This window comes from Mastigoproctus giganteus, chromosome 13, assembly GCF_048544385.1.
Source record: "Mastigoproctus giganteus isolate SK-2022 chromosome 13, ASM4854438v1, whole genome shotgun sequence".
In the NCBI taxonomy this organism is placed as follows: domain Eukaryota; kingdom Metazoa; phylum Arthropoda; class Arachnida; order Uropygi; family Thelyphonidae; genus Mastigoproctus; species Mastigoproctus giganteus.
Genome location: NC_143587.1, coordinates 35,675,564 through 35,688,149, shown reverse-complemented (window position 1 = coordinate 35,688,149; position 12,586 = coordinate 35,675,564). Strand labels below are relative to the sequence as shown.

The 12,586-nt window shown below is 35.9% G+C and overlaps 1 protein-coding gene across 1 annotated transcript in view; it reads left to right on the top strand.

The window, feature by feature from the left end:
• LOC150075966 (disco-interacting protein 2-like) overlaps window positions 1-12,586 on the top strand; it is a 579,017-nt gene that overhangs the window by 541,832 nt on the left and 24,599 nt on the right. Inside the window, exon 33 of the mRNA XM_090387840.1 lies at window positions 11,222-11,298. Within this exon, the coding sequence (XP_090243966.1) occupies window positions 11,222-11,298 (77 nt within the window). The remainder of the gene's footprint in view (window positions 1-11,221; window positions 11,299-12,586) is intronic.

The following is a 12,586-nucleotide window of genomic DNA, read 5'->3' as shown; positions in this document are numbered from 1 at the left end:
AAGAAAGGATAGATGTAGAATAGATGTGCGGAAATTTGCCTTTAGCCAGCGGGTGGTTAATTGCTGGAACAAACTTCCATCTGTCGTTGTGGAAGTTGATAGATTAAATAAATTTAAGGAGGAACTGGACAGGCATTTGGAGGGAATGGTGTGATTTTTTTTTTTTTTTTGGCTGATGCTGCATAAGCTCCTACACTTGCTTTCTTGCATCAAGTGCCACTACTACTACTACTACTACTACATTTCTGCTTTTGATAGTTTCAGGTTAACATTAAAGGGATAGTGTCATGGTAGTCATAACCAACCATCCTGATGACTGTTACTTTTGTATGGTGGATATATCATAGTTTAAAAAGTCTGTAGATAAAACAGCTGTAGTTTATCTAAATGTATCATCATCTCTTGCTCTGGTATCACACAATGAATGTCTGCAATTCCCAATCAAATTTCAAAGAAGTCTTCAGAATTTGATGATGCTAATGCAGAAGTGACATCTTGTTTAAAAGAGTAGAATTTGACTGGATCTGTTGTAAGACTTCCATGTACATAAAGAGACTTATGTAAGCTTATATGCTGTTTAAGATCCCTACTACTATTATTTTTGATTTGATTGCTCTTTATGAACAAATTGGTATTAGTCACAATCCAAAGGAGCGATGTCTTCAAATAAAATTTTGAATTTTATAATGTGAATATACGCTTTCATGCTTTACAATGTGAATATACACCATCAAAAGACTTTGGAAATGTAAGGCCTGGGTTAGAAATAATCAAGTAGGGCCAGTATAGTAGGATGTCTGTAAGGACTTTAAGATGATTAGGATTCCTTCTGAGTTTGCAAGGTGAGTTCTCTTGCTTTCTCTGCCTCTGGGACAGCAGGATATTACAAAACATCCGTATTATAAGACAAGAATGCCAGAATTAACTTGCAGCTTGGTTCATATAATGCAATTCACAGCCCCTTGGTTCCAAAAAACCAAAGTATTGCTTACACCACTGGCTGGGAATGGTCAAAAAATTTGTTAAAGCATTGGATCCTCAAAGATTATAAAATACTGCAGAATATTGTCAAGTGTTACTGTAGCACTTGTATCTGACACTTTCAAACATGTACAATCCATATTTCCAAAAATCGTTTGATTCAAAAGTGAAAGGTGGAATATTTGTTTGTCCACAAGTTAAGCTTATGCTGAGTGAAATGCCAGGTCTCTGGCTTTCTTGGTAACATTAAGAGTGAAAATTAAAAAGAAATAGTTTACAAGTTGATTAAAAATTATGGAAAAATTGGATGTAGAACGTTAGTTAAGCTCTGTTACTTGCACTCTCATCTTAATTTTTTTTAAGACTAAATCTGGGCAATGTTAGTGTGAAGGGCATGGGGAGAGATTCCACCACAACATACGATAAGTGGGGAAGAGATATCAAGGAAGGGGATGAAGCTGTGTTGCACAACTGTAGCTGGTTCTTGGTTCAAAATGATCACATTGACCACAAAAGACAAAAATGTTCAAATGTACATTTTTTCATTAATATATGGGGAGGGTTTCTACTTTTTTAATTGTTATTGTTATTTGATTTTTTTTTTTTTTTTAGGAGCATTAGCAACTAAGGCCATATTGCTCCGGGATATGCGGTGGTCATTCCCTGACCTTTACGCATCCTTCGTATTTGGTGGTGACGGGCTCGAACCCCGGTCTAATCTTTTTAATTGTGATCTTTTTAGTTTGTTCTTTACTTATAGCAGAGGTTTATACTGTATTCTCTACAGAAGTTCAGTATTGTTAATATTGTTTAACTTATTAACATATAATAGTTTTCTGATATAGTATTACTGCATATTTACTCTTCTTTAATTTATTGGCAAATCATTTAGATCATATGTGCCTACTACCATTTTAATAGCTTCAAATCTAATTTATCGGGTACAGAATTAACACAACATGTTCAATCTTGTAATCATAACCCACTCATCGATTTGGCCATTACAATAGTTAAACTGAATTCTAGTTATAAATTCTTCAAAATGAGGCTCTCATCATTGAATGGTTTAAGCGCCACACATTGTTCAACATATTAAACATGAAAGTTCCAATTAACTTCTCCCCTATTTGGAATTTAGCACATATAAAGTGGCACCTCCGTAGCCAGGTGGGCAGGAGCAGCAGTGCGTAGTACACGCTTCTTGATTAGACTGGGGTTCGAGCCCGTGACCACCAAATACGGAGGATGCGGAAAGGTCAGGGAATGACCACCGCATATCCCCGAGCAATATGGCCTTAGTTGCTAATGCTCCTAAAAACCAAATAACAAATGTATAAAGTTTCCACGTGCACTGATATGCATTTCGGGAACTTAACCAATATATAACATACTTCACGTGTTCTTCTCTTTCCACTAAAGCTAAATGAGGACAGTTTCGAAAGTCGCTTGTGGGCAGGCTATTATTAGCTTTTATCTCGTTTTAATTTTTAATACATGAATTTAATTTGTTTGTTATTTTGGTTTTTAGGAGCATTAGCAACTAAGGCCATATTGCTATATGAATTTAATAAGACAACTATAGAAAGGAATGTGCACTTTCCTTTCTTAGGTAAATTTTAACACATTTTAAAGCTCATAATTTTTAAAATTCATAATTACACTAAGTTATGAATAACTACTAATCGGAATTTAAAAATTTTATAACTACAGTCTGTCCTTGTATAGCACGATAGTTGTGTTCCTAGAAAACCTCGTGCAATGCAAAATCGTGCAATATAAACAACAGGCCCTATGGGAAAAGTGGGGTTAGGTGCCGACCACCCAAGATTGAACACACATTTGGAACCAAAACATTACCAAACAATAAATAATCGGGTAATTTTAATCGTTATAAAATACATAAGTAAAAAATACATAAGTATTTTATAACGATTAAAATACGTAATAAAAATATAATATATATTTTTATTATAATATAATAAATAATAAATATTTTTTATTATTTATTATATTATAATAAAGTATTTTTAATATTTTTTAATACTAAAAAAGTATTTTTTACGAATAAAATATGTATGTTATTCGTAAAAAAATTATTATATTAAATAAAATAGTCGTAATAAAATATTGCTAATGCTTTTGCTTCTATCGTAAGCAAACTTGTTTTTTGTTTGATTTTCTATCCGAACAGATGAGGTGCCTCCATAGCCAGGTGGGAAGGAGCAGCAGTGCGTAGCACACGCTTCTTGATTAGACCGGGGTTCGAGCCCGTCACCACCAAATACGGAGGATGTGGAAAGGTCAGGGAATGACCACCGCATATCCCGGAGCAATATGGCCTTAGTTGCTAATGCTCCTAAAAAAAAAACCAAACAGATGAAAGCCGTTCCATCCCTTCCAATTCTTGTATCTTAATCTAATGGATTTTAATTTCACTTTGAGTTGTCCTGCTATGAAAGTTGTTTTTATTTTCTCTGCATTTTTTGTAATTCTCGGCGTTGCCTCATTTAGGTCTGTAGCACGCGCAATATCACACGGTCTTTCATTTCGCTCAAAGCGTTTCACAATTTCATATTTTTTTCTCTATCGACAGAGGCGGACTGGCCATAAGCCTTACCGGGGAAATCCCGGTGGGCCGGAGGCCGGTGTGATATTGGCCATAAACCGTAGTATGAGGCCACTATAAATTTTCCCGGGTAAGAATTTTTGACCCAGTCTGCCTCTGTTTATCGATATTGCTTTTTTTTTCTCTCTCTCTCTGAATCTGCAGTGTCTTCGCCAGGACGCTTCCTTTTCACACCTTTTAAGTATTTTACTCATTTTTAAGGAATAAAGCGCAATTACAAAACGAGGAGGCACGCTTGATACACATAAACAAAGCTGCGCGTGTAGCAACTGAATAAAATTCAGTTGCTACACGCGCAGTGCTACACGTGGGGTGTTAATAGTGTATCTCGGCCTTTACGGCCGAGATACACTATTAACACCCCACATTTTACTAAAGCACATTTCTGGGGGTTACTACCATAAAACAATAAAAACAATTTCCAGTTTCGTTTCTGCTAGTGGAATCTGTTATAAACTGGTAGTAAACTCCATCTAATTGCATTTGCGATTATATCGATAGCTGGAATTGTGTTGGTTTTTACGTTATTATGGTGAAATGTGTTTCCCCTTCACTGATATAAAACACATAAATAAATACATTTTCAGAATCTTCTTCATTCCTATCGTGTTGCGTTCTGTTGGGGTGATTCCGCGTTCGACTGCCATTTCTTGTAAACACAAAGGCGAATCGTGTATAAGCGAATTCAGTTCGTGTTATATAAGATATCGTTCCCCTATTTATAAATCGTGTATGATCGAATTTGTGTAATATAAACACGTGTTATACGTGGACCGACTGTACTATGTACTTGTTATAAGTTTCATCAAATCAAGTGGATTACTATGAGGTGAGTGCTAAAAATTACGCTACGCTATACTTATGATCTAGTTGTTACATCACAGCACATAAGGAATCCTTAATATATCATCGGGCAAATCATTTATAATATGCACGTTTGGAATCAGCATCTACAAATTCATAAATACATCAAATACAAATTCATCATAACTCATGCACAGTACTAAGTGCTGTAAGATCTAATACCATTTGTGTTTTTAGTCTTCATTAAAAAAAAAAAAAAAAGTCTTACCAAGAAATGCAGATAAACAAAACATTTTTGATATATTTGTTATATGTATAGTACAATAGTGATATATTGAAATGTTGTTTGTATGAGGGGTGTGTAAAGGAACTGTACTTATATGAATGGAACTGTTAAGCACATTAGGAAGATTTTTGAATTGACAACCTTTACATTGTGAACTTCTTTGTCTTCATCCACTTGAGAAGTGGATGTAAAACATGTGAAACAGGCTGTTTTTTCAACATGTGTTATGACTTAGCACTCTGGCTATTTTTCACCTCGACTACTACTAAATTTATGTCCTCTTAGTTTCTATTTTAAGATCAGGAATACTCAAAAGTCACATGGTCTAAGATACAGGTCAATAGTTCTAGTAATGTCCCTTTGATAGCTATTAGAATTTCTAATACCACATATACAAATATGGTCTAGCATTGTCCTGCAACAGAAACCACTGCTTCTCTAACATCTCTGTTCATTTTTTAAAATCCCTCGAGCGATACCATAGCACCTGTAAATAAAAATCACTATCAGTGCTTTATTGTGGAGTACCCATAATCAAACAGTGCATTTTTCTGCCTGGACTGTACTTGTTAACAGGAGAGATTGCTTCTACAGGGATGGGATACACTTAAATAGAAAGGGTGCAAGAATTTTTGCTGATGCTGTCGAGGCAGTGTTGTTAGGTGGGTCGGAAAACTGCTAGTTGGGGGGGATACAAGGACTAATAGATTAACAGTAGCCAGTGGCAGAGGTGGAAGTGATTCTTGCACTGCTTCTATTGAAATGAGCAGAAGTCTGAAAAACAAGATGCAGGATATTTCAGAGACTGCTGGTAGTCATTGCGGTACAAGTAAACACATGGGTTGTGTTAGGGTAGCTAAGAATAGAAACAGGTGCATGTATACCTGCGTGTACACCAATGCTAGGAGTTTGGTAAATAAATTTGATGAATTTGAGGTATTGCTCAAAACATCAAAGGCAGATATTGTTGGGATATCAGAGACGTGGTGTCACACAGATATAAGTAATGCGGAACTGGAATTTGGGGAATACAATGTGTATAGAAAGGATAGACAGGACAGGAGGGGAGGAGGGGTTATGCTATTAATTAAGAAACACATAAAGTCCAAGGAAGTGAAGCCAGTCGACATCGATGGACAGGGCAGTGTCGAGTCAGTTTGGTGTGACATAAGCATAGGGAAATCAAAATTGAGAGTAGGAGTGTGCTATAGGCCTAATGACTCTGATGAGTATAATAAGATATTGTACAGGGAAATAGAGTGGGCCAGTAAATCAGAGAGTCTTATAATGGGGGACTTTAATTTCCCAGATATTGACTGGAATTTGTGGGTTGGTCACTCGCACACTAGCAAGGCTTTTGTGGATTTATTGAATGATTGTTTTCTACATCAGCATGTTCGTGAGGCAACAAGAGGGAGCAATACTCTTGATCTGATTATCAGTAGTGATTCTTCATGCATTAAGAACCTGCAGATAAATGAACCACTAGGTGGCAGTGATCACAGTGTGTTGAAGTGGGATTTACTCAAGGAGGTAACTACCATCAGAGGTAAAGGGAAGGGTTTTTGTTTTCGTAAAGGCGACTATGATGGTCTGAGACAGTATTTAAATTCTATACAGTGGGACCAACTGATGATGTTACCAACAGCAAACTCAAAATGGGAAGCATTCAAGGAACTAATCTTGGAGGCTACCAGGCTTTACATACCAACTAAGAAATATTGTTCAAGGTTTAGGCCTAAATGGTTGTCAGATGAACTAATGAGACATGTGGCAGAGAAGAAAAATGCATGGGATACATACAAATTAATGGTTGACATGGAAGCCTATGATAGATATAAGTTGGTCTGTAACCAAGTCACAAAGGAGATTAGGCAGGCAAAGGCAGACTATGAAAAATCCTTGGCAAAGGATGCAAAGAAAAACAGAAAAGAGTTCTTTACATACTTGAACTCGAAAAGGAAAGGGATGAATCAGATTGGTCCACTGGATATTGATGGTTCAACAGTTGAGGATCCTGCTCAGGTGGCTAACAATCTAAACGAGTATTTTGCATCTACATTCACGCATGAGGAGTTATTCAGGAAGGAGAATGATGTAGGTAAAGTAAACATTGGCAGTGAGCTGGATGATTTTGTAATAACTGAGAGGAAAGTGGAGGAGAGATTGTTGAGGATAAACATAAAAAAGGCACCTGGGGTGGATGGGATCTATCCAGTTATATTAAAGGAGGCAGCAAAGGAAGTATGCAAACCCCTAGCCATAATTATGAGAGCTTCTTTGGACTCAGGGGAGGTACCCATAGACTGGAGATGTGCAAATGTAACCCCAATTCACAAAGGAGGATCAAAGGCTGACACAAGTAATTATAGACCTGTTAGTTTAACTTCTGTTCCAGGTAAATTAATGGAGGCACTGGTTAAAGAAGCACTGCAGGATCATCTAGACAAGAATTCAGTTATAGCTCAGACGCAGCATGGTTTTGTTAAGGGCAGGTCTTGCCTGACCAATTTGATTGGATACTATGATGTAGTCACAAAAGAACTGGATGCAGGGAATAACTTTGATATTATATATTTGGATCTTAGAAAGGCTTTTGATACTGTTGCACATGGAAGACTGCTGCACAAATTGGAGCAGTGTGGCATTGGAGGCAAATTGCTGCTATGGATAAGGGGATGGTTGAGTGGCAGAAGACAGAGAGTGGTAATCAATGGCCACTGCTCAACGTGGACTAATGTTATTAGTGGAGTTCCTCAAGGTTCAGTGTTGGGTCCGTTGTTGTTTTCGGTGTTTATGAATGATATTGATGATGGGATATCAAGTTTAATGTCCAAGTTTGCAGATGATACAAAGGTTGGCAGGGTCGTTAAGGACAATACTGACGCTATGCTGCTGCAACAGGATCTGGAAAGGTTGAACAGATGAGCTGAGAGGTGGCAAATGAGGTTTAACATCGACAAATGTAAAGTGCTGCATATGGGAAACAGTAACCCCAGAGCAACGTATCAACTCTGCGGTACTACACTGACAGTGGTGGAGAATGAAAAGGACCTGGGGGTAATTGTGCAGGCAGATATGAAGTTCTCTGAGCAGTGCAGACGAGCTGCAAGAGTAGCTCATGGTGTCTTGTCAATGATATACAGGAATTTTTCTAGCAGGGATAAGGAGGTGATTATTCCCTTGTATAAGGCAATGGTAAGGCCACATCTTGAGTACTGTATACAGGTCTGGAGGCCTCATTTCAAGAAGGATGTAGAGCTGCTGGAACGGGTACAGAGAAGGGCAACAAGATTAGTAAATGGAACAAAGGGTTGCTCTTACGAAGAAAGGCTTAAGTTTTGCAAATTACAGAGTTTGGAGACTAGGCACCGGCGAGGTGATCTGATAGAGGTGTATAAGGCTTTGAATGGTTTGAGCATGCTCAATGCCAATGGGATTCTTCATCTTTCTCAGAATAATCACCTCAGAGGGCATAAATTCAAATTGAGGAAGGACGGATGTCGGATAGATGTGCGGAAATTTGCCTTTGGCCAGCGGGTGGTTGGTTGGTGGAACCGACTTCCATCACTTGTTGTTGAAGTTGATAGCCTAAACAAATTTAAAGCTCAACTGGACAGGTATTTCGAACGAACGGAGGGGTGAAATGGGAGTGGGTTTTTTTTTTTTTTTTTTTTTTGGCTGATGCTGAATAAGCTTGCTTTCTTGCATCATATGCCAATGCTAATGCTAATGCTAATTTACAATATAATGAGAAAAATAAATAAAATTCTCTCTCTCTCTCTCTCTCTGCTTATAGATTGTAAAATCACTGGAAAATAACTTTTAATTTTGTGAGAGAATAGAGAATATATTTTTTTACTATATATCATGATATAAATACTGTTCAGAGGATAAGTATCATTAAAATTAGCCAAGTGTTATTAAATAAAGATTTATTCACAGTGAATTTGTACATTTTTTCCCCCAAATTTGGCCCAGTTATTTAACCCAACCATTCATTACCTGGCATAGTTGGCAAAGCAAAAAATTCATTTTTGCATTATCTACTATGCCAGAGTGCTTAAGGAAGGTCTTTTTTTCATGGTTCTAATAATATAAACATGAAAAATATATATATATATACAGTAAAATCTCGTTAATACAAACTCGGTTTATACAAAGTACTCATTTATATGAAGTACATACCATTCCCCTGCGAAAGGATAGGCTTTTATATGTAAATATATTTGTTTATTACAAAATTCGGTTAAAATATATTACAAAGTTTGTTTTCACCCCGTGAGAAATAAACATTGTTATTTTGTACGTTTAATACAAATCTTAGCACAGCTGTACAAATATTGCCCCTCTGGCCACCCGGTTCCCTGCTTCCCGAAGGATGGCACTGACTTGTTAGAAATTATTTTTGTGTAAACAAAACCAGTTTATAGTAGCTACAACATAAGTGCATTCTGAAAAATATCATGCTAAATTAACAAAAGAATAACAACAGTTTTTTTCTAAGTTGTTTACATACACTCCCTCACTCTCCACGGGATTAAGGTCAGTTGCAATTGTTACGCCAGTTCAGAGAATCTTTTGCTACAGTAATCTATTTTTTATGCCAATTTATCTGAGCTGATGTCTTTTTCGGAACTTGTGTCTTTAAATTAATTTCAAGTTTGTTTGTGTTAAATCTCATCTAGTAGTGTTATGGTTACAAAACGTAAACTGATGGAATTGAGCCTGGAAATTAAACTGAAAATTATACAAGAGGCTGATAGGACTGAACTTAGCAAGGCGGACATTGCAAAGGAATATATCCTTTTACCTACTTCATCTACAATACTGAAAAACCGAAAAAACTTGAAGAACTGTGTAACACTGATAAAAGGAGAGGAAACGAATTCCTGGTTCAAAACACAAGGAGCTTGAAACAAAACGTTTTGAGTTGTACCAACAAATGCGTGCATTTAATTTGCCAATATCAGGTCCGATTTTGGAAGAAAAGGCAAATTATCTGGCTCAGAAATATGAAATTAGCAACTTCAAATGCAGCAGTGGGCTGGCTCCAAAGATTTAAAGACAGAAATAACTCGGTTTCGAGAAATGTTTGTGGCAAGTCTGGATTAGCCGACAAGGAAAAGGCTACAGATTGGTTGTGTTTTGTATGTCCATTCTTGAAAAATATGAGGCAAAGGATATTTTTAATCTTGATGAGACAGGTTTATTTTATAATTTGCTGCCAATCAAAAAATATTTGTTGTTTGAGGAGAGTCTTGTCATGGTGGAAAATTAAATAAACCAAGACTCACTGTTCTGTTATGCTGCAATTCAAGTGGCAATACAAAACGCTCACTGGTGATTAGTAAGTTTTCCAAGCCAAGATGTTTTAAAGAAGTTAACCAACTTCCCTGTGATTATGTGGCCAATAGAAGTGCTTGGCTTACAGTCAAAATTTTTCAGCCCTGGTTATCATCAAAAGTGGACAGAAGAATGGCTTCAGAAAAAAGGAACAATTTTGATTATAGATCATTGTACAGCACATTCTGCAGAAACACTTAAGTTGACAAATATACGGCTGTTTTTTTTACCCACAATACCACCAGTTTAATGAAACCACTGGATCAAGGCATTATTTATAACCTCAAGAGAGCATACAGAGCCCACCTGATAAGGTACTTGATCCGCAACATGAAAGGACGGAACAGTTCGCACACACACACACACACACAACCATCTAAAAAAGGTGCCCAAAATGTATTGAGCATAATAGAGAATGTATTGGCCTGCAGTAACGTTGATAACAAAACAACTATTGCATTTTATAATGTCTGTGCTATAGTTAAAAATGCATTTAGGACTAAAACTGTGCAAACAACATTGGATTCCTTCTTTAAATTTGATTAATTTTTCAAAAAGTTAATAGATTGTGTCTCCTTTTATATTAACATTAATTCTTTTACTGTGATACTAAAATTTTGTATTTATCAAAATATATACTGTACAATATTTTCATTTCTGTTAATTGCTTTTCACTTAGTTTATCTTACAAATAAAATAAAATCTTTAAAAACTGTGTTAATCCTACTGTATTGATAGACAAGGCTTTTGTTTTTATGATTATTTTTTTAATTATTTTATTTTATTAATTTAAATTAATTAATTTATTATTTTTTTTGATATTATTATTATTATTATTTATTATTATTATTATTCTTAGATATATAGTATGTGCCAAAAAAAAAAAAAAGTAATAATAAAGGTAAAATTTTGACATTTTGGAGGACCTCGTTACTACAAACCTCATTATTACAAAATGTGAAAATTTAGGTCCCTTGAACGTATTAACGAGATTCTACTATATATGCATTCTGTTATAATGAAAAGATTCAAAGTACAGTGCTTTTCAGTTAACTGTCATTAGATTAAATGTTAAATATTAAATTTAAATGTCTTAAATGTTTATAACTGATGCATAATAAAACCAAGATGTTGATGAAAAGCATTGTTTAAAGGTTTGTTTTTTCTTCCCTCCCTAGTGAGAGATACATTTTGCTCCTATGGAGTAATGGAACTGTGTACAAAAGGTTTAGGTTCTTCTATTAACCATCTTAAGGTAAGTATTTTCATGTTATGGCCAAGTTTATAATAGTTCTTTCTTTTAAAATAAATGCATTGTACTTGTGTGATCAATTGAAGTTTAAGGTTGTCTTAGTTCTTATTTTGGCTTCTTCAATATCTGCACCAGGATAAATAATATGATACTACATTGCCACATATTACTATTATAAACATTGGGACAGTAAAGAGATACAGATTAGTATTTGTAATTATATTTAAAACTCTGAAAATCTGTTTCTCATAGAATGTTAGTCTGCCTTTTGCAACATTCATAGCAGGAGACTCAGAATTTTTTTTTTTTTTTTTTTTTTTTACAGATTAATGGTGTATATCAGGGGTAACCTTGTATAACAATGTTCCGAGAGGCATTTCAGAGTGATTTAGTTAAGGTCATGTAATAGCTATGGATAGAGAATGATAGATTTATGACACTTCAAAACAGTCACAGTTGGCAAATGGCAAAGAAGTAGTAGTAGTAGTAGTAATGGAGGCATGTGATGTAAGAAAGCAAGCTTATGTAGCATCAGCCAAAAAAAAAAAAAAAAAACAATTTCACACATACATTTCCTCTGAAAATTTGTCCAGTTCCTCCTTGAATTTATTTAAGCTATCAACTTCCACAACAACAGATGGAACTTTGTTCCAGCAACTAATCACCTGCTGGCTAAAGGCAAATTTCTGCACATCTGTTCTACAACTGTCTTTCCTTATTTGAATTTATGCCCCCTCAGATTCTGTATGATGCACTATGGCCAGAGTTGTTGATGCACCTAAGAAATCTCTAAATCAACCTACCAACCCCTCAGATTTGTAATCTGAGCAAGTGGAAGAATCCCATTAGAATTCAGTGTGCTCAACACATTCAAGGCCTTATACACCTCAATCGGATTACCTCGCAGGTGCCTAGTCTCCACATGCTGCAATTTGCAGAAATTAAGTCTTTCTTGGTAACAGCAACCCTTTGTTCCCCTCACCAATCTTGTTGCCCTTCTCCGTACGTGCTGAAGCAACTCTATATCCTTCCTAAAATGAGGCCTCCAGACCTGTACACAGTACTCAAGGCATGGCTTGACTATTGCCTTATACAAAGGGATAATCACCTCCTTTTCCCTACTTACAAAATTCCTGTATATCATTGACAATACCCCATGACCTTCTCTGGAAGCCTGTTTGCATTGCTCAGAAAACTTCATATCTGACTGCACAATTACTCCCAGATATTTTTCATTTTCTACCACTCTGAGTGCAGTACCACACAGGTTATACATTTCTCTTGGGTTATT